We start from the raw sequence: 23,745 nt of genomic DNA on the forward strand, positions 1-23,745 counted from the left end.
AGGGGACCCAGCTCCTGAAAGCCCACTTGAGGCTCCCTCCATTGCTCTCCTGTAGGGGAGGGGAGAGTCCCTTTGGGGCTGGCTCCCTCCTCTTCACCTTCCTCTCTCTGCCTCTCCTCCATGCCCCCTCCCAGTCCCTCATTCTGTCCTGCGTGTGTTCCCTTTTTCTGCCTTCCCTGCTCTCCTGGTCTCTCTCCCTTAGTCTCACTGTCCTGGCTTGTCCTTTTTCCTCGTTTCTGCCCTCCTGGCTTTGTGTTCAGGATCCTTCTCCCCGGTCAAGATTTCTGACTCTCCCTTGCCGTTCTGTTTCTTGCCTGCCAGCTTCCTATCACTCCCCAGGCTGACTCTGCTTCTCTGTCCCTACTCCCAGGTCAGCCCTCGGGAGTCCTCCTCCTTCTGGTTCTCGCAGCTCGGACTCCTCCTCTGACCGGCCCCTCCTCCCCCCCCCCCCCGCCCCCTGCCCTGCTCACCTTTAATTGAGATGCTAATGAGGCTTCTGTTGCTTCCACCCCGGCCAGCGGGCAGGCTCCCAGGCCGGTCTCTGCACCTGTCAGGTGAGGGGGAGGAGAGGCTCTCGGCTGCCAGATTCAACTAGAAAGGAACCAGTCCCGGTCCAGTCACACTTGGGAGTGGGGAGCAGGTGGCAGCCAGGACTCCTGGAGTCCTGCCATCCTTGGGAACCTGGGACAGAGGGAGTCAGGACACAGCGAGTCAGGACACAGCCCAGGAGCAGGACAGGAGACTGGAGGAGAGAGCCTGGACTGAGAGGGGAGACGGGGGAGAACGAGGAAGAGAGGCAGGATCAGAGAGCTTGGCACACAGAGGAGCTGGGTGAGGAAGGAGAGAGTAGGGAAAGAAACCCAAGAGAAAGAGAGAGAGAGGGGAGGAAAGGAGAGAGAGAGAGAGACCAAGAACGGGACGGACTACTAAGCAGAGGCTGATGGCTGAGGAGACGAAAAGGGAGGTCCTGGGACTGAAACCAAAAGGTGACCTTATCAGGGAAGCAGAGGAGAGGCCACTCCAGCGAAGCCCAGCTCCAGCTCTGGCCCTGGCTCCAGCAGGTCAGCTGGCTCCTGGGCAGGTGTGGGGAGGGAGGAGTGGGATGTGGGCATGGCTTGGAGCAGCCTCTCCCTGGGGTCAGGCTGATGATGGGAAGGGCACTTGGAGCCCAGAGCTCTGCCCTGACCCTGACCCTGACCCTGACCCTTCACAACTCACCCAAGGGCTCATGAAGGGAGACAAGTGTGAGGAGCCGGGGCCGGCCCCCAAGTCCGCGGCCCCCCAGCAGCCCACGGAGGAGGAGGAGGCCCTGATCGAGTTCCACCGCTCCTACCGAGACCTGTTCCAGTTCTTCTGCAACAACACCACCATCCACGGCGCCATCCGCCTGGTGTGCTCCCAGCACAACCGCATGAAGACGGCCTTCTGGGCCGTGCTCTGGCTCTGCACCTTTGGCATGATGTACTGGCAGTTCGCCCTGCTGTTCGAAGAGTACTTCAGCTACCCCGTCAGCCTCAACATCAACCTCAACTCTGACAAGCTGGTCTTCCCCGCTGTGACCGTCTGCACCCTCAATCCCTACAGGTCAGTTGCGACCGCCCCCTTCCCCCCCACACCACTTTCTGGTGCCTGCCAGGGTAGCGCAGAGGGTACCGAGGTGCCCACTGGGCAGGCAGACCCTCAGGCCCAGGGGTAGAAGCCAAAACTGTCCCCAGGCAGGCCTCCCTTGGGGCAAGATTGGGAGCTCCCCACTTACTGGGCTGGCGGTTCATTCTGGTAGAGCTTTCCTAGTGCCCACCGCTTATTCTAAGTGTGGTTGTTGGACCACCAGTGCCATCCTCTTCCCTTTCTCCCGCAAACAGTAGGGGGCGCAGGTGAGGTCAAGATGCTGCTGATAACTTCCCAAAGGGCAGGTTGGAGGTCATCCCCATTCTTTCCCTGGAGGGAGAGGAGAGCAAAGACCAGGGCCTCCTCCTCCAGAGAAGAACCTGTCTCAGGTGCTATGGCATGGGTGGTGGGAGCGGGCAGGGCCTAGACTCTGCTACGTCTGTTTTGGGTCAGACGGGGAGTTGGTGTTGGAGAAAGCAAAATGAGGGATGGCGGCAAAGCAATGGTGAGCCTTGGGATTGGGGGTGGAGAGTTAGGGAGTGATTAGGAGAATGGGACAGGATAGCTGTTCCCCTGTCCCCTAGTCCAGCTGGTCGCCCAGAGACCCAGGCGAAAACGGGGAGGTGACCCCTGCCCAGGAACCTGGGTGTGTCCTCAAGTTTTGGGTTTCACCAGTGCTATTTGCCAACGTTTGGTCTGGAGGCCAGAGGGGGTGGTAAAGTGTGGAGAAGAAAGGAGGGTGCGGCTGGGTGTTTGTTTGTACCTTGTATTTGTGGTCACTCAGTCATGCAGCACAGTGGGAACCCCTGCCACCAGCCATTCACAGCGCGAGGCACCTGGCAAATGGGCTTCTTAATAACTCGTACCATTTTCGTGGAAGGCCAGGTAATTTGCTGGGTCCTGGGAAAGAGAAAACGGCAGCGCTGGGCGTATAGACAGATGCCTGCAGCGCACTGTGCTAGTTATAGTAAAAATTGTGTGAAGTCTAGTCTCTACCTTCAAGGAGTGGAAGATTTATGGGTGCGTGTGTTAGCAATTGTGTGAGTGTCTGGATGTGGGTGAGCAAACACGTTGGGTATGCGTGCAATGGAGGACTGGGTTTGGTCACATGTTGGTGGTGAAGGTCCCCATATATTCTGTTGTATCCAAAGGTGTGTCTTGGGCTAATAAGGGTTGGGATGTCCTGTCCTGCAGAGAAAAAACAGCTGGGCTGTTTGTAGAGCGTCCGGGGTAAGGGGCCATTTCCTATGGAGCTGCTTTTACTACTGAGTCCTCTGCAGGCCCTTCCTTTAATTTTCCTAACGATCCTCCAAAGCAGGTACGACTAATACCCCACTGTACACTTGAGGAAACGGAGGCAAAAAGAAACAGCTCACAGGGCCACAGAGATAGTAACTGAGCTGTGACTGACCCTCTGTTTGCCTGATCACAAACCCCTACCTCTTCTCAATTCCTAAGATGTGGGATGTAGAATAAATGAAGTTTCCTGAGATGTTTACATGCCTTTTCCCAGTTCTTTATTATTCCTCCCCCAGGCTCGTTTCTTGTCCCTAGCTTTGCTCTTCTTCTTCTTGGCTCCCTGTCGCTCTCCTGACCTAACCCTTCCCCCATTTTCCCCACCCCTCATGCCTCTGGCCTCGGTGGAGAGGAGGGACACTGGACTGCTCTGAGCCAGCAGGGAGGAAAGGGCTAGCAAGCAGGAGGGACAACAGGCAGAGTAGTAGGGGCTCCACAAATATTGTGGTTGAAAGATATAGGTAAGAAATGGAGAGGGCAGGGGAGAATCTGTTGAGGTAGGTCTGCATATTTTCTAAGGTTCTGTTGGGTGCAGGCCCTGGACAGTCCAAGAAAAAGGCTCAGAGAATGAAAACCAGAGCCTCTGACGCCATGTGCCTGAAGGCTGGGAGACAGGCACCCATGCAGAATGAATCCCTTGTGCCCCACCGGTGTGGCTCAGTGGTTGAGCACTGACCTATAAACCAAGAGGTCACGGTTTAGTTCCCGGTTAGAGCACATGCCCAGGATGCAGGCTTGATCCCCAGTAGGGTTCATACTAAAGGCAGCCCATCAGTGATTCTCTTTCATCATTGAGGTTTCTATCTCTCTCTCCCTCACCTTTCTTCTCTGAAATCAATTTTTAAAAAAAAAAGATAAAAAGAAAAAAAATCCCTCGTGCACGATGGTCTGGGCTGCTGCAGGGCCTAGTGGAGAGAGCACCCAGGAAGGGAGGAGAGTCAGGGAAAGCTCCTCAGTGCAGGGGAAGGTTATTGAATACCTAGTATGTGCTCAACCTGATACTGGATGCTTTGCAAGCACTATCTCAGTTAATCCCGACAAGCCCAAGGAGGCAGGCATTATTATTATTTCCATTTTGCAGATGAGGAAATGGAGGAGAAACAATTGAGCAAGGTCACTCAGCAAATAAAGCAACAACAAGAGTTAAAACTTATATAGACTTAATATGTGCCAAATTAAATTCAACATTCATTATTTAATCTTCACCACAGACTTCTGAAGTAGGTACCAGTATTACTCTCATTTTATAGAAGAGGAAACTGAGGTTAAATAACTCAAGTTAACACAGGAAGCAGGTAGTAAACCTGGGATTAAAAAACAATCCTCCCGCCCCCATCCCCAGAAGCCAGTGCCTCCCAGATTAGCAGCTGAGTAATAAACCAGTTTGATTTCAAAGCTCTTTCTTCCATTGCACTTTAAGGAGGGGCCAGGTAGAGGCATCCAGTGGGGGGTGAGGGGGGTGTGGAGGAGGATGGGCGGCTGGTGAGAGTCCCTGGGGAAGAGCAGCAGTAAGAGGAGGGGTTACTAGTCAGGAGTACAGGAGGGAGGGTTCTGGCTTCTGTTCAAGGAGAGAGGCAGGAGTGGGTGGATGAGTTAATGCAGCCTGGTAGGTAGTGACCCAAGTGTGAATCATGCTGGTGGCAGGTGCAGGAGGCATAGATGAGGTGAATGGCTCCTACAGGGGAAGAAGGGAGGAGGCGGAAATCAGTAGACAAGGTAATCAAATGAGGCAAAATCAGATCAGGGATGCCCACTTGGCAGCTGGGTGGGGCCCGCAGAGAGGGAGGAAGGAGGAGGAGGTGCAGGATTCTGTGCTGCTTCGTAACTTCCAGGAAGGGGGATAAAGGCTAAAGACCTACCACTCTAAGCAAGGATGTTCTAAGAGTCCAAGGTAAAGGGTCAGCCACGGTGGCTCCATTCTTTCTGGCCAACACAGGAGAGGGTTTTGTTTACCCAAGAGGCAGGGCCAGTCTTCCCATCAATGGAAAACAGAGAACATAATTTTTCATCCAATTCTTAGAAGGACTTAGGCTTGACCTATGGGAGGATTCGAGGTTCTTAACAATGAAGGAGGTCATGGAATCTCCCAGCAGGAGGCAGGGCAGCAGGAATGAGGTGAGGAGGGGGACAGTTCCCCAAAGGGAGAAGCTGCAGGGAGGGCGGGCAGGGATCTGAGCTGGGTCTTCCTGTCCCTACCTGGTGGGGAGACCTGCCCTTTCTGCAGGACCCAGAAACCAGTCTGGGGTGGCAGGCCTACCAGGGACAGAAACCCAGACCTTTAAAGCCGAATCCTCCCACTGTCCTCTCAGTGATGGGCTCAGGAACCTCACTCTCTCTGGGAAGCTGCTGTAAGAAAGTTCTTCCTCAGTTAAAGCTGCAGCTGATCTCATGATAGCAACTACCTTCTGGTCTCGGTCCTGTCTCTTTGAAGCAACCCTAGAGACATCGCCTCCTTTTTTACCCAGCAGTCATCGACTCCGGTGCCCCTAGGAGAGCAGAAACTGTGCTGCAGCTTGCAAAGTCCACTATTGCTTTCTTTTTGATCCTCGTAACCAGCTTGTTAGGTGAGGAGGGAAATATCACCCTCGAGTCAGATGAGAAAAAGGAGGCTCTGACATCACCTCGCTGCTAAGTGGAGGGGTCAGAATTGGAATCTGGTCTTAGGCCCCACTTTTGTTAAGACCAGAGTCACATGATAGATGCCTGGCAGGCAGTGCTCCCGTGCCTCCTTAGCGTTTTCTTCTCAATCGTAGCAATGGTAACAGAAATGATAATTAAAACAACAGTTGCAATTGTACAGTACCTCCTCAGCCGGGTGTTTTGAGCTGTACTCTTCACGAGTTAGCTCATTTCATCCCATGCAGCAGGTCCTATCAATACCCCCATGTGTATAGATGGTGAAACAGAGGCACAGAGAATAAGTAACTTCTCCAAGGCTAACCAGCTAATGTGGCAAGGCAATGAGCCTGGTTAGAACGTAGCTCCTGTGTCTTTCCTCTGGATGGAATAGTTTCTAGAGCTCTCACTACCCTAGTCTTCAATCCTCTGAATAATCTTTGGTTTGTGAGCATCTATTACTCTTTTTTTTTTAAAAATATATTTTATTGATTTTTCACAGAGAGGAAGAGAGAGAGACAGAGAGCTAGAAACATCGATGAGAGAGAAACATCGATCAGCTGCCTCCTGCACACCCCCCACTGGGGACGCGCCCGCCACCAAGGTACATGCCCCTGACCGGAATCGAACCCGGGACCCTTCAGTCCCCAAGCTGACGCTCTATCCACTGAGCCAAACCGGTCTCGGCAGCATCTATTACTCTTAAAATGTCATAGCCAGGCCTGCTTCCACATATGATCTGAGAGCTCAGAACCAACTCTGGACTGTCCGCAGGGGGCTCACAGGTGAGGAGATACTGTGAACACAGGGGTGCAGGCTGAGTTCATATAGGGGCCATGGTGGAGGGAGCATGTCTCCCGACCTGGGAGACAGGTTGGAGGTGCTGAGATGTGGGGGAGAATGGAGCTGGGGAAGGGGCCAAAGAAAGGGAAGTGAAGACTTCTAGGTGATCCCTGGAGGAAGGAGGGAGTGTGCTAAGTCCCCAGATGCACATGGCAGGGGAGGAAGCTGGTGAGTTTCCGGTGCCCAGTCCTGTCTCGTACTTCCACAATGCTGACTGAGAGTGCTCAACTAGGGGCTGCCTGGTGGGCGGGTTGTGGGATGAGGGTTTGGGCTAACCCCAAGGTTGCCTGTTGAGCATGAGGATCATGTGAGAGGAGATCATCCAGGGGGAAGAGGAAGGGAGGAGGAGACACAGATAGGAAGAGAACAGGGTATCAGCCCCAAGTTTCCCAGTGTCCCTGACCCTGTCAGTATGTCCTGGTGGAGAAGAAGGGCTGGAGGAGAGATGGCCAGTTGCCAGGAAAGATTTTGCTGCCCAGTCTTAAGTGTTTCCAAGCCCCAAGGCAGAGTAGTAAAACAGTTGGGGTCATGGAGTCCAAAAAAGCTGGGGTCATGTATTACTCCCTGTACGTCCTAGCTGAGTGACCTTGGGGGAAGTTGCCTGGTTGATGGGCCTCAGGCCCCTCAAGTGTAAAATGGAGATAGTAATGCCTGCCTGATCGAACTGTGCAATGGTTTACACCCCCCTCCCCAGCGTAGAGCTGCCAGATCAGGTGAGAATGAGGGTGGTGACCCATGACCTGGGTAGGAGGTCAAGGTTAGAAGGGCTGGACTGTCTTGCTGAAGCCCTCTTGTCTGCATTCTACCTCCCTCAACCCTGGTTACTTCTCACCTGGGTCCTTCTTCTTGCAGGACATGATCTGATGTAATCAGTGGTGTTTGCTCAGTGGGCAGTTTTTTTAGTGCTAGGTGTTAACTGAAAGGGAGGGAGAGTTTCTTTATTGAAGGGCTGATATGGGAACACTTCTTGCTGCCTCAAGCTAAATAAGGAGAGAGAAGTAGACGCTGGGGAGTGGTGGCATTCTGTACTGAGTCTGGGAGCCTTGTCACAGGTGGGAGTCCAGGGGCTGGTCAGCAAAGGCCTCTATGGAAGAGACAGGAGGAAGGTGAGTATGAGGAGGACCACTGATGGGTGAGCCTGGCGTAGGCAGAGCATGGGCTCAATGGAGAAGAGAGATGATGCTGGAGAAGTGAGAGCCTGGTGGTGATTAGAATGAGGGAGGTGCAGGAGGCTGGAGAGGAGCACAAGGGGACTTGAGACAGGTTGGGATGGGGGCCCAGGCAGGGATGTGAGGCTCATGTTAAGGAAATAACTCCAGCTAAGTTGGGGCACCTGGATTCTTGCTATGTGACTACAAGGAAGACATTTGGGCTTCTGGGTCCGGCCTGGGTCTTGCTGATATTTGATGGCCTCTTCACTTTGTGTCACTATTTTCTCATTTAACCTCTGAAAGCTTCATATGTAGGCAGATTTAGTGTTAGGCCCATTTTACAGATGAGGAAAGAGGTTGGATTCAGAAAGGGTCCTTACCAACATCACACAGTTAGAAAGTGCAATTGAGACACCAGGACCCACATCCAGCCGACTAACTCTGGCTTCCTTCTGGGGCATCTTTACACCTTCCTAAAATAGCCAGAGCTAGTAAAGTGAAGGGCAGTGTGATGGTTAGAGAGCTTTCTGACCCACGTCTGCATTGTGTGACCTTGAACAAGTCACCTGCCTCAGGTTTTTCATCTGTAAAAGGGAATGGCGATAGTATTAGCTAACAGTGGCTAATAGTATGCTGCATTATTCTGAAGATTACATTAAATAATGTACATTCTAATACCACAGTGCCTATCTTAATAAGTACTAGCTATTACAGCTATTCTTTTAATTACCAGTAACAAAAATCTCTCAGAATATCAAACACACACCTTTAACCTGAGCTACATTTTTTCCTATAAAGGGATGAGGCTGCAGCTGGAGCTGCCAGAAGTTAAAGACTTCTGGCATACTTTAAATATACTTTAAATATAAAGTATTTCAGGAACTGTTCTTCCTTAGATATTTATTCCCCAAATGTCTGTCTGCTTATCCCAAGGTCATGAAGAGTAGAGTATATATATATTCTCCCTCTCTCTCTCTCTCTCTCTCTCTCTCTCCTAGAGTCTTTATGGTTCTGAATTTTATGCTTAGGTCTATAACTTAATTTTTGTGTATGGACTGAGGTAGAGGTTGAAGTTCATCTCCCCCCACCCCCCCGCCTGCCCCCGTACAGTATACAAATTGTTCCAGCACCAAATGTTTAAAAAAAAATTATTTTACTGCTTCATCTGGTGTGGCTCAGTTGGTTGAGCGTCATTCCATTCACCAAAAGGTCACTGGTTCCATTCCTGGACAGGGCACTTACCTAGGTTTTGGGTTCCATCCCAGGTTGGTGTGCGTGCAGGAGGCAACTGATCTATTGCATTGATGTTTCTCCCTCTCCCTCTCCCTTCCTCTCTCTCAAAAATCAATAAACACACACACACACACACACACAAATTTTCCCCATTGAGGACTTTATTCTGTTCTATTGATCTACTGTCTATCCTTACATAAGTATTACACTATTTTGATTATTGTGGTTTTATAGTAAGTCTTAGAGTCAGGAAGAGTAAGTACTTCAATTCTGCTCTTCTTTTCTAAAATTTGTTTTGGCTTTCTGAATTCTTTCCATTTTCATGTAAGTCTTAGGACCAGCCTGTCAATTTCTTTAAAAAATATTTGCTGAAGTTTTTATAGGGATTGTGTTGAATCTAAAGATATATTTGGGAGACATCTTAACTCTAGTGAGTTTCTGATCCATCAACATATATAATTCCATTTTTCTTTTTGGTCTTTGCACTCAGTAGAATTTTTAGTGTAGAGGTTGGTCTTGCACATCTTTTATTAAATTTATTCCTAGTATTTGATGTTGTTTAAGCTATTTAATATGGTGCTTTTATTTCATTTCGCAGTTTTTTGTTGATAGTATGTAGAAATATGATCAATTTTTGTGTGTTGATGTTGTATCTTGCAACCTTGTTTAATCTATTAGATCTAGGTGTGTGTGCATGTGTGTGTTTTGTTTTGGAAGTTTCTATCCCTAAGGCCCTGCTGCTCTGTAGTTTCACGATAGAGATGGTAAGAGGACCAGTATTAGGAAGGAATGTGATTATTTATACTGCAGTGTTTAACTTATGGAGTTTGGGCCCCACCCAAAACTCATTAAAATCTAACCCTGGTTGGGAGGGGCAGCTAGTGGGCAGCGCTGGTATTTTTTGAAGTTCCTCAGTAGAAGTGCAATTGAGAGGCCCTTGTTTAGAAGGTGCCACCCTCCCCTGAAGGGATCCGGGTGGGATGAGAGACGGGCCCAGGTCAAGCCCACCCCCTCCTCTGTCTTGGGAAAGGGTACACAGTTCCGGGTTCTCTTCTAGGCCGCAGCGAGTGGGAGGACAGCGCCGCCCGCCTCTCCCTTTCAATAAACAGGACACTGGCCGCCATAAATGCCGTCACCGCTGGGGCTCACCTTCGCCTCCGCTAACCCTGGCGGACACACCTGTCCACCCCCCTCTCGCCCCCGCTTCCTTGCAGTTTCAGACGAGGAAACTGAGGCTCAAAGGCCGCGCGAGGCCGCCCCCCACCCCCCTCCACCTAGTCCGACCCTTTCCCCATCGCCCCTCCAGGTACACGCAAATCAAAGGGGAGCTGGAGGAGCTGGACCGCATCACGGCGAAGACGCTCTTCGACCTGTACAAATACAACTCTTTTAACACCCTCGGGGGCCATCCCCGCGGCCGCCGCGGCCTCCGGGAGGCCCTGCCGCACCCTCTGCAGCTCCTGGGGGACCCGGACTCGCCCCCCGCGGCCCGCAGAGCCCGCAGTGCGGCCTCCAGCATGCGGGACAACAACCCCCAGGTGAACTGGAAGGACTGGAAGATCGGCTTCAAGCTGGTAAGGCCCCGCCCCCGGTCGCAGCAGGCCCCGCCCTCTACGTCATCAGACCCCGCCCACACCGTCAACAGGCCCCGCCCCGTCATGCGCAGCCCAGGCCCTTCCGCTTCCGCCCACGCCCTGGACCGCGCGCCCTTTCCCAACCCGCCTCTGTAAGCTTGTGACGAGGTGGTGATTCGTCAGCTTGATGTCAAAAGGAACACGTTTTGAAAAAATAAAACGAAATGACATCTCTCTGAGCGCCAGCTCGTGGGGGTTTCTCCTCTCTGGGGGCTTCTGTGGGAGCGTTTAGGTGGGCGGAAGTCAAATCTGCTATGGAAAATGCCCCTTTCTGAAATACAGGTCCCACCCGTGGGACTTAATTTGGGTACCTCCAGTGTGATAGGGAACCGGGGTATTGCAGGTCTCAGGCAGAGAATACGGAGACAGTGAAAACGCAGACTTGATTTGTTTTAATAAAAAAAAATTAAAAATTCATCATCCTGAATGCGCCCAGATCTCTTCTCTACAAAAGAAAATAAAAAGAAGAGAGGAAAAAAAAGAGAGAGAGAGAGAGGAAGTGGGGTAGGAAGGAGAAGCTTCCTTTAATCATAGCTAGCAAGGCCTAACTCTATTGTTGGGACAAACCTGTTGATCCCTCAGCCTTCCCATCAGTGAAATGGGGAGAAGTCCTTGCAGAGACTGTATAAATGCTAGCTCCTGGTCTCCTCGGCCCCCGACTCCCTTAATCCCATGCCCTCTGGTCCACTCTCCTCCGGGCTACTGCTCCTCTCTGCCTTCTGTTCTGGTCTACACTTGGCTCCCCACTCCGGCCTGTCAGTCCTCAGGACCCCAGGCCATTCAGTCCTTGATCTTGGCCCTGCCTTGCTGCCTGACCCCTGCTGCTGGCCCTCTGACGTGCGGTCTCTGTTTCCAGTGTAACCAGAACAAATCCGACTGCTTCTACCAGACATACTCATCAGGGGTGGATGCGGTGAGGGAGTGGTATCGCTTCCACTACATCAACATTCTGTCGAGACTGCCAGACTCCTTTACGTCCCTGGAGGAGGACAAGCTGGGCAACTTCATCTTCAGCTGTCGCTTCAACCAGGCCTCCTGCAGCCAGGCGTGAGTCTGTCTTGCCTGCCTCTGTGCTACCCACCCACCATGTCTCCCTCCCAGAGCCAGCCTGAGGCCCAGCATGAGTGGCACCAGGAAATGCTTGTTGACTAAATAAATGCCTGTAAAGAGGAGGAGATGCATTGATTTCAGGTCCAAACCTCTGTCCCAGGATCATTCTGCAGGACTTCTGCTACTCCCTGCAGGGCTGGGTCTGAGTGAGGTAGCCTCAGATAGCTGCCCTGGGAAGGTTGGGGTTGAGGTTCAGCTTTGAGAAACCAAGGGCTGGAGGCATGGTTCCCTGTCTGTCTAAGGCCTTTTTCTCACTAGCATCAACCTCAAATAGCCCAGAAGGTTGTCTGGTTCCATCCCCCACTTTCTCAGATGAGATGGGCAGTAGTGTGGTGGACAGAGCATGGATTGGGTGAGGGGTTAAACCTGAGTTTCCGCTTTGACTCTGTTACTTCCTGACCAGGTGACTCTGGGCATTTCAAATCACTCTTCAGAACTTGTTTCTTTGTTTGTAAAATGGGCTGAAAATTAGATTTATTCAATGTTCATGCAACAAATACAGTAGTTTTGACGATGTAGGCTATGTGTCAGTCACTGGTCTAGGCATTTGGGATGCATCAAAGAAGAAAATATATATATAATCCTTGCCCTTTTGGCATGTTTACTCCAGTGATGAAGATGGTGATGACATACATCTCCAAGTGAATGAGATGTCAAATTCTAGGGAACTTAATAAACTACAATGAATGTTGGGTCTTATTACTCTGTACTCAAGCAGGAGAAGGGACTTGCCCTAGGCCACCAGGCCAGCCCTAGTTCAGGGATTCTTTTCCCCAGGGATTCTTTCTGTGAAGATTCCTGTCATGCCAGGACCGGTTTGGCTCTGTGGATAGAGCGTCTGCCTGGGGACTGAAGGGTCCCGGGTTCGATTCCAGTCAAAGGCATGTACTCTGGTTGCGGGCACATCCCCAGTTGGGCGTGTGCAGGAGGCAGCTGATCGATGTTTCTCTCTCATCGATGTTTCTAGCTCTCTATCCCTCTCTCTTCCTCTCTGTGAAAAATCAATAAAATATATTAAAAAACAAAACAAAACTATCATCTTACTATTTTCTAAAAAAAAAAAAAAAAAAAAAAGATTCCTGTCATAATGACCTTGTAAAGAGGTCATGGCAGCTGCTGGCTCTCTGAAGGCTGGGAGAGGAAAGGAGAAAGGGAAGTTTCCTTCTGTAGTCCTGGCTCCTCCTACCCCCCACTTTTCCCTCCCTGATTCGGATCTTAATTTTCAGGTGCCATCATCTCCTTGCCTCTGCCTGCCTGAGGAAGGGTGTTGAGGCAGCCTCTCCACTCTACAGGGAGCCCTTCTCTGCCATGTCGCTGCTGAGTGGCAGCAGGGCCAGGTGTCACCTGCTTCTGCTTCCACCCCTCACCTGGCACACACACTCTGCCCAGCACACGATTTTGTTCCTGCCTCTAGTCTTGTGTTTGTTTGAGGACAGGAGCTACCAGCTGGGAAGTGAGACAGTAGCAGCACCTGAGTCTGGGTAGCTCACAACTGCCACCCAGTCTCTCTGTCTGTCACCTTCCCACTGATCCTTTCACTCTGCCTGTCCTATGCTCCTACCTGCCTGTCAATGGAAAGACCAAAGTTCATCTCAGTCCTGATGCTTAGGTCACTTCCTTAGCTCAGAGCCTCATTATTTCTCACCTAGGTTATTATCACCACCATCACCACCCCCTCCCAATTTGTCTTTCTGCCTCTATATCCTCTCTTCATTCTGTAGTCACCGGAAGCTTTATACCTCACTGTTCTTACTTCAATTCACTGTACTTAACTGTACCAGTTAGTGCTGTTTGATTTCCTTCAACATCTCTCATGGCCTTCAGAATCAATTGAAGCTCTTTATCATGTTCTCACCCAACTCTTCTCCCCTATGTCAGGCACACTTTCCCCTTCTCTCAATATTTTTTTCTTTATATATTTTTTTATTGATTTCAGAGGGGAAGAAGACAGAGAGATAGATAGAAACATCAATGATGAGAGAGAATCATTGATCAGCTGCCTCCTGCATGCCCCCCATTGGGGATTGAGTCCATAACCCAGGTATGTGTCCTTGAATGAATGGAACCCTGAGACCCTTCACTTTGAAGGCTGATGCTCTACCCACTGAGCCAAACTGGCCAGGGCCATTACCACTAATTTTAGAACATCTTCACCCCAAAAAGAAACCCTGTACTTATTAGCAGTAATTCCCTATTCCCTCCTCTTCTCTAAGCCCTGGAAACCACTAGTCTGCTTTCTGTGTGTATAGATTTTCCTACTGTAGATATGTCATTTAAATGTATCATACATGTGTTCTTTTGTATCTGGCTTCTTTCACTTAGCACAAAGTCTTCAAGGTTCATCTATGTTGCAGCATGTATCAGTACTTAATTCCTTTCTGTAGCTGAATAATATTCCATTGTATGAATATACCACATTTTGTTTATTCCTTTTTTTAAAAATATATTTTTATTGATTTTTTATAGAGAGGAAGGGAGAGGGATAGATAGCTAGAAACGTCGATGAGCGAGAAACACCGACCAGCTGCCTCCTGCACACCCCCCACCGGGGGTGTGCCCGCAACCAACGTACATGCCCCTGACCAGAATTGAACCCGGGACCCCTCAGTCTGCAGACTGAGCCAAACCGGTTTCGGCTGTTTATTCCTTAACTGATGGACTTTTTGTCCCTCCCACCCCCACTTTCTGGTTATTATAAATAATGCTGCTATGAACATTCCTGTATAGGTTTTTGTATGGATATGTTTTTATTTCTTTTAGGTATATATCTAGGAGTGAGATTGCTGGGTCAAATGGTAATTCTATGTTTAACATTTTGAGGAACTGCCAGACTGTTGTGCAAGTGGTGGTGCCATTTTACATTCCCACCAGCAATATATGAGAGTTCTAAATTCTTCACATCCTCCATTTTGTTATTGTCTGTCTTTTGTCTTCTGTTTTTTTTGTTTTGTTTGTTTTTTAATTGATTTAAAGGGAAGGGAAAGGGGATGGGGGAGAGAGAGAGAGAGAGAGAGAGAGAGAGAGAGAGAGAGAGAGAGAGAGAAATTTGTTGTTCCACTTATTATGAAGGCACTTGTTGATTCTTGTATATGTCCTGACTGGGGATCAAATGACAATCTAACCAACTGAGCTACCTGGCCAGGGCTGACTTTCGCCATTTTAATAAATCCCTATAATGCTAATAGTAAACTTATATAGCTCTTCCTAAGTGCTAAGCACTGTTCTGAGAGTAATTTAATCCTCTTAACACCCCTGTGAAGTAAGTAATATTCCATTTTACAGATAAGAAACAGAGAGATAAAGTGATTTTTGTTGTTCCCACAGCTAATACTTGTTAGAGCTATGATTCAAATATAAGTCATTTAGTTCTGGAGTCTGTGCTCTTCATGTTATGCTGCTTCTCATATATTCTTACAATGTATTAATATTAGTGTGTATCTTTTTGTATCTGTTTTTGTACAATGTGTATGTAACATAAATGGTGTGTTGTAGATCTCATTTAACCTCTTACTATTTTTCTCTTTTTACTAAGCTCTCATTTTAAGATCTATCCATGTTGCTCCATCTGTTTTGTTACCTGCTGCATAGAGTCCCTAGTGTGCATCCACCACATGGAACCTGTTCCCTCTACCGTTGAGCAAGGCTCACAGGCCCTTCAGCGCTGGCCTCTGCTCTCTTTCATAGTTTCCTCTTCTGTCCCTCCCTGAATCCACTCTTTGCTCTGGAAATGTTGACTTTCTAGTGCTTCCCAGAATGTGCACCAATATTTCATTCTTCAAGGCCAACGGGATATTCCAGATCACCTTGTTCCAATCTCCTTATTTTACAACTAGAGGCCCAATGCACAAAATCTGTGCAAGAGCAGGCCTTCCTTCCCCTGGCTGCCAACACCAGCTTCCCTCTGGCACCGGGACCAGGGCTTCCCTTGTAGCCCCACCTTCATCTGCAAGGACATCTGGTGTAATTAGCACATTATGCTTTTATTATTATAAACTAGAGGCCCAGTGCATGAAATTCTTGCACAGGGTTGAAGGGTTGAAGGGGGAAGGTGCCCCTCAGCCCAGCCTGCACCCTCTTGTAATATGGGACCCCTTGGGGGACATCCCTCTCACAAGTTGGAACCACTGGCTTCTAACTGCCTGCCTGCCTGCCTGATTGCCCCTAACCATCTTTGACTGCCTGCCTGCCTGATCGCCCCTAACCCCCTTTGCCTGCCTGCTTGATCGCCCCTAACTACCTTTGCCTGCCTGCCTGCCTGATCGCCCCTAACCACCTTTGCCTGCCTGCCTAATTGCCCCTAACCACTCACCTGCCTGCCTGATCACCCCTAACCTCCTCTGCCTTGGCCCCCGCCACCATGGATTAGTCTGGAAGGATGTCCGAATGACATCCAGAAGGTTGTTTGGCTGTCCGGTCTAATTAGCATATTACACTTTTATTATTATAGATAAGAAGAATAAGCTTAGAAAAATTGACCTGCTCAGAGCCATGCAACCAGAACCCTACTCATTTTTGCCTTGGGATCTGATCTTCCTCTTCTCAACTCCATGCTCACTATTGGCCTTACTCTCTGCTGTTCCCTTCCCTTCCATTTCATTCATTCATTTATTAATTATTTACTAATTATCTCCTATATGCCAAGAACTATGCAGTTAACCCAGAGATGATACAGAAATGATTGGGATCTGGCTCCAGTCCTTAAGGAGATCAGAATCCAGACGGTGAACTAAGATTTAGACATGCAAGAAGCTAGGGACTCTGCAGGAGTCTCCAAATGCAACAGAGTGACCTCAAGAGAGGTCACAAGGCCAGGCAGGTCAGGTGGCCTGCTGGGAGAAATCTGGGCTAGAAGGTAAATGACCTGGTTTGAGTCCCAAGTTTGTCATTACTGTTTTGCCCCATCTTCTTCCTCTTTTGTGCTGTGGAGATGATGCCCTTGCAGGCTATTGGCACATAGTAGATGACCAGGAAACAAAAGGTGCTCAAAGTCCTCCATCCTGGTCCCTTTTCTCTGTGACCCTACTCTCTCTCCCTCCTGAATAGGAATTACTCTCACTTTCACCACCCGATATATGGAAACTGCTACACGTTCAATGGCGAGAACAACTCCAACCTCTGGATGTCTTCTATGCCTGGGGTCAACAACGGTGAGCAACACCCCATACTCTCAGTCCCTGACCTCTGCCTCAGCCCTTGCTGCTTCCCTGCTCACCCACATTTACCCACCTTGAGCTCCATCCTAGAGATGCCGTGAACCTCTGGGCATTGCTATAATGTGCCTATCTCAGTCCAGGAAGGAGTTTTCCCTGTTCTTTCTCCACTATGGGTACCATGCTGTCCATTCCAGGTGTGATAGGAACCCTGACCCAGTCCTTTCAGCCCGCCCCCAGAATCCAGCTCAGGGGTTGTTGCCACATCCATTTGTAGGTCTCCCTGCTTTGCTCTCCTTGGAGCATTAGGAACTGGGCAGGGTGGGAGGGTATTTTCCATCCCTTAATGCTTTTCCAAGATCTTCTCCCAACTCTGCTTCCTCTGCACACGCCAGGTCTATCTCTGACACTGCGCACAGAGCAGAATGACTTCATCCCGCTGCTGTCCACAGTGACCGGGGCCAGGGTCACGGTGCACGGGCAGGATGAGCCTGCCTTCATGGATGACGGTGGCTTTAACTTGCGACCTGGTGTGGAGACCTCCATCAGCATGAGGAAGGCAAGAGTGCTGCCTGAGAAGCCTGGGAGGAGAGCCCTAGACAGGCGAGGGGCAAGGGAGAGGGCATGGGAGGTGGACTCGACAGCCAGAGGCTGAGGAGGGGGGTCATTCAGGCAGGGCCTTGAGCATGTGGAGGTCTACAGGAGCAGAAACCAGGGTCGAGGGGCTGGGAGAGTGGACACCAGGAAGAAGGGACCAGAGGAGTGGGCCTTGGATGAGAGTGCTGAGAAGGGATTCAGAACATGCCTAGGATTCCCAGGGAATCTGTGGGCCTGGTGTCCTTGAAAGTGGCCCTGAGATGGATGTTGGGCCACTGGGAGCATGTTTTGAAATAGGGAGGCAGACAGGTGAGGCTGGCAGGATAGGAGATGCAACCTAAGACAGAGGGAAAACAGAGGGTTCAGGAGGAGGCCTGGGCCACGTGCTCTGCTCTGTGACCTCTGACATCTTGGTGTGTGTGTGCACTCACAGGAAGCCCTGGACAGACTCGGGGGCAACTATGGAGACTGTACCTATAATGGCAGTGATGTCCCTGTCAAGAACCTTTACCATTCCAAGTACACACAGCAGGTGAGTCCAGTCTGTGGCAACTATCTCCCAGGCCTGCGCTATTGGTCAGTCAAAATGGAAAGGTGTGTGTGTGTGTGTGTGTGTGTGTGTGTGTGTAAACTGTGGATGAGGGATAGATGTGCAGCACAGAGAATTGTTTGTCCTTCCCCTTCTCTGTCTCTTATGGGCTGTTTGTGGGTGAGAGCAGGCCTGACCTCCCCCCTCACTCTCCTCCCTGTAGGTGTGCATTCACTCTTGCTTCCAGGAGAGGATGGTCAAGGAGTGTGGCTGTGCCTACATCTTCTATCCACGGCCAGACCATGTGGAGTACTGTGACTACAGGAAGCATGATTCCTGGGGTGAGAGTCCAGGAGGGAGCCCCTGGGCTGCCCATTGACCAGGCCTTTCCTGGGAGCCCTCTCCTTTCAGCACCCTCTGTCTGTGGGGCTGCTTCTGCCTCTCACTATCCCTGATGAATTCTCCCTGTCTCTTGTTTTCCAGTCCTTAGACTGGCCTCTCTCAGTTTTCTGTGCACTATCTATGTCCCTCCCTCACAGTTTCTCCCCTGCTGTTTTGGCTTCTGTGTGTTTATAAAAGAACTAGAGTCCCAGTGCACAAAATTCATGCAAGGGGCTTGGCCCTCGCAGCTGCCTCGAGGCCCCACCCCCCTCCCACTGGTCATTCTGGGAGGTCGTTCCTAAAGGTCCACCCGGAAGATTGTTCTGCTGTCTGGTCTAATTAGCATGTTAGCTCTTTATTATATAGGATGGCTCTATTTAAAAATAACTTGCAGCGTAAGGTAGGAAGAATGTGAGAGAAAATCTCCCTGTTCCCTCCGGGGCCTGCTGAGGTTTCTGTGCACACTCTGCCCATAGCTTCCTTGTCTCACTCAAGGCTCCAGGCCAGGCACTGGGATGACTCACTGGGTGCAGGGAGAAAATACTAGAAGTTAAATGTATCTCTATCATTTATTTATTTATTTATTTATTTATTTATTTATTTATTTATATTTTATTGATTTTACGCAGAGAGGAATTGAGAGGGACAGAGAGTTAGAAATGTCGATGAGAGAGAAACATCGACCAGCCGCATCTTGCACACCCCCCACAGGGGATGTGCCTGCAACCAAGGTACATGCCCTTGACTGGAATCGAACCCGGGACCTTTCAGTCCGCAGACTGACGCTCTATCCACTGAGCCAAACCGGTCCCAGCCTCTATCATTTATTACACATTCCATTTTGTGTATGTTTTATAATGTACATAATGTGTCAATTCAATAGTAGCAGGTGTGTGCTTTATAAACCAAATGCATATACTGGAGTTGCTTATTTAAGAAGTTTTTACCTATGGGAGAGCATAATCAAAGAGGTTTTGAGAGTCCTGGCATCTCCTCCTCATCCTAGTCTGGGAGTAGACAGATTCCCTTTTCTTTTCACACAGCTGGGCTACTCAGCAGGGAAGCTGTGTACTGGGTAGCTGAGAGAGAGAAAACCCTAAACAGGAAACCATGGAAACAGAGGGTTGGCTTTCCTGGTGCACATGCTCTTATCTGTCCCAGCTGGCTGGTCCTCCAGGGTCTCCTTCTCCCCAGTTCCACTTCTCCCCTGTGGGTGGGTGGCTGGCCATTGATGGATGACACACACCTTCACACCTCTCAGATGAGTCAGGGGCCCTGCAGACCCCGGAGTTCCATGTCTGCCTGTCTCGGCTCTGTCTGGGTGATCTTTCGGCCTCCTTCCTTCCCTGGGTCTGCTCCACTCAGCTCTCTCCCCTGCTGGACTTTGTAATGGTGGCCTCACTTCCCGTGTCTCTGACCTTAGGAAAATCATAGTGCAGCCGAGCGGGAGTGTATCCTCCTGGCCTCACCTTCTCCTTAAGCAAGCTGAGACCCTGAGGGGAGACATGGCTCCCTGCCCACTGCTCCCCTCGGCCCCCAAACAGTGATTTCTAAGTGTTTGTGAGTTTGAAGATCTGTGGGAGAAAAATAACAATACCCATTGCTGAGAAGCTGTGAGAATGAGGGAAAAAAACTAGGTTAAAAATTCAGATTGTTGCGTTTCCTAAGGACTGCTCACTCCCCAGAGAAAAGGGCCCCACTGTTTCTCAGACTTCCTAATTAAAGATCCCCAGTCCTGGTAGACTGAGACATTTGGGTCAGAAATGAAGGAGGACTGGGTGACTAAAAGTAGAAAGAAGGACAAAATAACCTTATTTAGACTTTGGCAAATGGGGGAGAAAGGGAATCTATAGACCTACTATTTTCTTTCTTTCTTTCTTTCTTTCTTTCTTTCTTTCTTTCTTTCTTTCTTTCTTTCTTTCTTTCTTTCTTTCTCTTTTTCTTCCTTTCTCTCTCCCTCCCCCCTCTTGTAACAGCTTTTTGAGATAATTCAACCAATTTAAAGTGTACAATTCAATTTTAAGATAGTTTTAGATTTTAGTATAGTCACAGAGTTGTGCAACAATGGCCACAGCCATTTTTATCACACTACAAAGAAAGAAACTTTGTACCCATAGCACTCTTCCAGTTCCCCATTCCCTGTGCCCATAGTGCCCTTCTCCCTCCCCACCCCCTACACCCTTGGCAAGCACTAGTCTGCTTTCTGTCTCTAGATGGCCTCTTCTGTACATTTCATATATGTAGGATCATATAACATATGGTCCTTTGTGACCGGGATATTTTCAAGATTCATCCACCTTGTAGCATGTGCAAGAACTTCTTTCCTCTTTATAGCTGAATAATGTCCCATTGTATGGACAAACCACATTTGTTTTATTCATTCATCAGTTTATGGGCATTTGGTTTTTTTTTTTTTTGTACTTTTTATTTTTTACTATTGTGACTTTGAACATCTTGTAGAAGTTTTTGTGTGAACATATGTTTTGAAGACTCTTGGGTATATACCTAGGAGTGGAATTTCTGAGTCAGATCCTAACTGTACGTTTAAAATTCTGCCAGACTATTTTGCAAAGTGGCCACACCATTTTACATGCTCAACAGCAATGTAGGAGTTTCCAGTTTCTCTACAGTAACACTCGCTATTGTCTTTTTTAAATTGAATTGATTGGGGTGACATTGGTCTTTTGTTCAATTATAGCCATTCTAGTGGGTATGAAGTGATACCTCATTGTGGTTTCATCTCATTATTTGACACAATTGTTCCCACTCTTCTTTCTGACTTTCTAATTTTTGTTCAAATCCTACACATCTTTACATAGGTGTAGTGCGCTCCCCGCTCTCCCCCTCCCCCCCTTCGACACACAAGTTAGCTTAATTTCTTAAACTATTTTTGGTGCAGCCACTCAGGAGACATCACTGTAATCTGATACTCTTGTGAAGGGGGTGCTCCGGGATCTTTAGAGGCCTCTTGGGTGTGGGGAAGAGAAGGTTGAGGTGTCCACTCTGCACCCACAGGCTACTGCTACTATAAGCTCCAGGGTGCCTTCGCCTCAGATCGCCTGGGCTGTTTCACCAAGTGCCTGAAACCGTGCAGGTGAGTGTCCCCTTCGCCTGGGCACAGGTTGGGCAGCGGGCTGCTTGGCTGGGTGGAATATAGGTATTCAGCTAAGCCTTTGAGTGGGAGAGCCCCACTCCCATTACTGAGTGCCTCTCTCCATTCCTAGTGTGACCAGTTACAAGCTCTCTGCAGGTTACTCGCGATGGCCCTCTGTGACATCCCAGGTAAAGTGGGGAAGAGGAAGGACAGGGGATGTGTGTATGACACTGTGGTCTTCTCTGGGTATATGTATAGTAATCCTGAAGAATATGGGTGGTCCCTTGATACTCCAATTCTTTCCCAGGACTGGGTCTTCCGGATGTTATCCCTACAGAATAATTACACCATCAAAAACAAAAGGTCAGTCCTACCCTGGTCCCAGCCCCAAGAAAAGAATCCTTGGGAGGGAAATCAAATCTGGAAAGAAGGAATGGTACAGTTGATTGGAGGAGGGTGTTTGTGAGGTTCTGAGAAGTTAATCCTCTGCCATTTCTTCCCATCCTCTCCCCTACTCCACAGAAATGGAGTTGCCAAACTCAATGTCTTCTTTAAGGAGCTGAACTACAAAACCAATTCTGAGTCTCCCTCCGTCACGGTACGTCCTGCTTCACTGAGCCTGTGATTTTCTGGGGGGTCAGGGAAAACAAGGGATTGCCTTTGTTGGGCCAGAGTGTCTGGGCCTTGAAGGTAGGGGCCCAAGGAGAGGGGTGAGTGGTGAGGGTGAGGTTGAGAGGGTTGGAAGAAGGGGGACTTGGCTGGGGGATGAAGCCTCTTGGGGCAGTGAGAGGGAAGGGTGTGCCAGGTGGGTATGACTTGGAAAGAAGGGGTTCAGGGGGCCACTGAGAGGCTGAGAGGGGTGGCTGAGGACCTCAGTTAAGGAGGGATGGGGCTCTTCTGCTGGAGCCCACCCTGGGCCCTCTGCCCCAGTGGTCAGTGTGCCTTTCGCCCTCACAGATGGTCACCCTCCTGTCCAACCTGGGCAGCCAGTGGAGCCTGTGGTTCGGCTCCTCGGTGCTGTCTGTGGTGGAGATGGCGGAGCTCATCTTTGACCTCATGGTCATTACATTCCTCATGCTGCTGCGGAGGTTCAGAAGCCGATACTGGTCTCCAGGCCGAGGGGGCAGAGGTGCCCAGGAGGTGGCTTCCACTCCAGCTTCCTCCCTCCCTTCCAGTGTTTGCCCCCAGCTCCCCTCCTCGGCCTCATCCCTGGCAACCCCTGATACTTCCCCAACCTTGACTGCCCCTCCACCGGCCTATGCCACCCTGGCCGCCTGCCCAGCTCCATCCAGCTTGGCAGGGGCCAGCTCCTCTGTCTTCACTCTGGAGGAGCCCTGAGAAGAAACCTGAGAAGAAAGGAGAGTGTCAGCCCCCAAGGCAAGCAGCTTCCCTTGGTGGGTGGGGACAAACCTTGGCAGGATTAAAGAATGTTTTGGGCTTGTTCTCAGCTGCCCCAACTGCCTTTGGTGTGGAGGAGGAAAGCAGCATGAACGAGGGGCTACAGAAATTGCTTGGAAAACAGGGGCCATAGAAGCTGCCCAGAATTGCCCCTGGCTCCTGCCCAGTACCTCCTGGTCCTGCCTCTAGAACACTCTGGCTTCCTCATGCAAGCGGAGAGAAATCTCCTTTTCCCTTGGATCAACCCAGTCAGACTTGGAGCTTTTACAAGGAACGTTCCTAGGAAACAAATGACGACAAGAGCAAAACAAGAGCAAACAAAGGCATGCCCAGGTTTCCTACCCAAGGATGACTGAAGCCAGCTCCGGACTGGCCCGGCCACACTGCTTTCCAGTGACACAGACATTTGCTCCTCTTCTTGAAGTTGAGTGGGGAAGCCCACCCAAAAACCCCCTTAGTTAGTTCTTGGGCAAGCCCCCTTCCATGACTCCCCAGAGTAGGGGCTGGAGCAGACCAGTGTAGTAAAGGCTTGGCGTTTCCAGTTGGACCCAGGACTCTTCCAGCCTCATCTACCCCCCACCCGCCCCTTCGCACTCCCCAGCCCATCCTAGAACTCTGCCTGTATCCTTCACACCTCTGCAAGTCATCTAAACTATTTCCTAAACCTGGAAGCTTTCCCCACCATTGGCTGGAGAACTATGCATTCCTTAGAACCCTACGCAGACACAACTACTTCTATGAAGGCTTCTGCCCCATCTTGTCTTCCCCAGAATTGATCATTCCCCTCTTTCCTGGACTCCCATAGTGCACCATAACGTTGGTTGGAATACTGATTTTGCATTTTTCCTGTGCATTTGTGTCTGCTTCCCCAACTAGACTGTGAGCTCCTTGTGGTCTGGGACTGTTGTTCATTTATGTAACCTCAGGGTCTAGCCCAGTGTCCGACTTGGAGCAAGTAGGCAGGCACTTAATAAATATTTGTTGCAAAAAAAAAAAAAAAAAAAATGTCTGAAGAGTTGAACCGGGTGCCCTGAGGGGGTAGGGAGTGGATCTGAGTCTCTGGGTGTCTGCTCAAGCTCCTAGCAGGTCCTGGGGTGGGGGTGAG

General features: G+C 49.8%; 1 protein-coding gene across 3 annotated transcripts; it reads left to right on the forward strand.

Annotated features, from left to right (window-relative positions):
• Nucleotides 1-507: 507 nt before the first annotated feature.
• On the forward strand, nucleotides 508-23,625 carry SCNN1A (sodium channel epithelial 1 subunit alpha). 3 transcript variants are annotated; one of them, XM_084879274.1, is made up of 14 exons: nucleotides 616-1,061; nucleotides 1,224-1,584; nucleotides 10,054-10,321; nucleotides 11,238-11,428; nucleotides 16,535-16,638; nucleotides 17,037-17,200; nucleotides 17,672-17,770; nucleotides 17,991-18,108; nucleotides 21,164-21,242; nucleotides 21,373-21,430; nucleotides 21,550-21,605; nucleotides 21,765-21,840; nucleotides 22,200-22,619; nucleotides 22,691-23,625. In XM_084879274.1, exons 1-13 carry the CDS (start codon nucleotides 941-943, stop codon nucleotides 22,578-22,580), a joined length of 2,076 nt encoding a protein of 691 aa, XP_084735400.1. In that variant the 5' UTR covers nucleotides 616-940; the 3' UTR covers nucleotides 22,581-22,619; nucleotides 22,691-23,625. The 3 variants fall into 3 exon arrangements, with proteins under 3 accessions (XP_084735401.1, XP_084735400.1, XP_084735399.1); XM_084879275.1 differs by lacking the exon at nucleotides 616-1,061 and adding an exon at nucleotides 508-554 and having other exon boundaries at nucleotides 22,200-23,625; XM_084879273.1 differs by having other exon boundaries at nucleotides 22,200-23,625.
• The last annotated feature ends 120 nt before the right edge of the window (nucleotides 23,626-23,745 follow it).

This window comes from Pipistrellus hanaki, assembly GCF_964339955.1.
Source record: "Pipistrellus hanaki genome assembly, chromosome: 3".
Lineage (NCBI taxonomy): Eukaryota > Metazoa > Chordata > Mammalia > Chiroptera > Vespertilionidae > Pipistrellus > Pipistrellus hanaki.

Coding starts and splice junctions, on each gene's coding strand:
- SCNN1A (XM_084879273.1), top strand. CDS start 941: ATGGCTGAGGAGACGAAAAGGGAGGTCCTGGGACTGAAACCAAAAGGT. Junction 10,322..11,237: donor GGAAGATCGGCTTCAAGCTG/GTAAGGCCCCGC, acceptor CTCTGTTTCCAG/TGTAACCAGAACAAATCCGA. Junction 21,606..21,764: donor TACACCATCAAAAACAAAAG/GTCAGTCCTACC, acceptor CCTACTCCACAG/AAATGGAGTTGCCAAACTCA.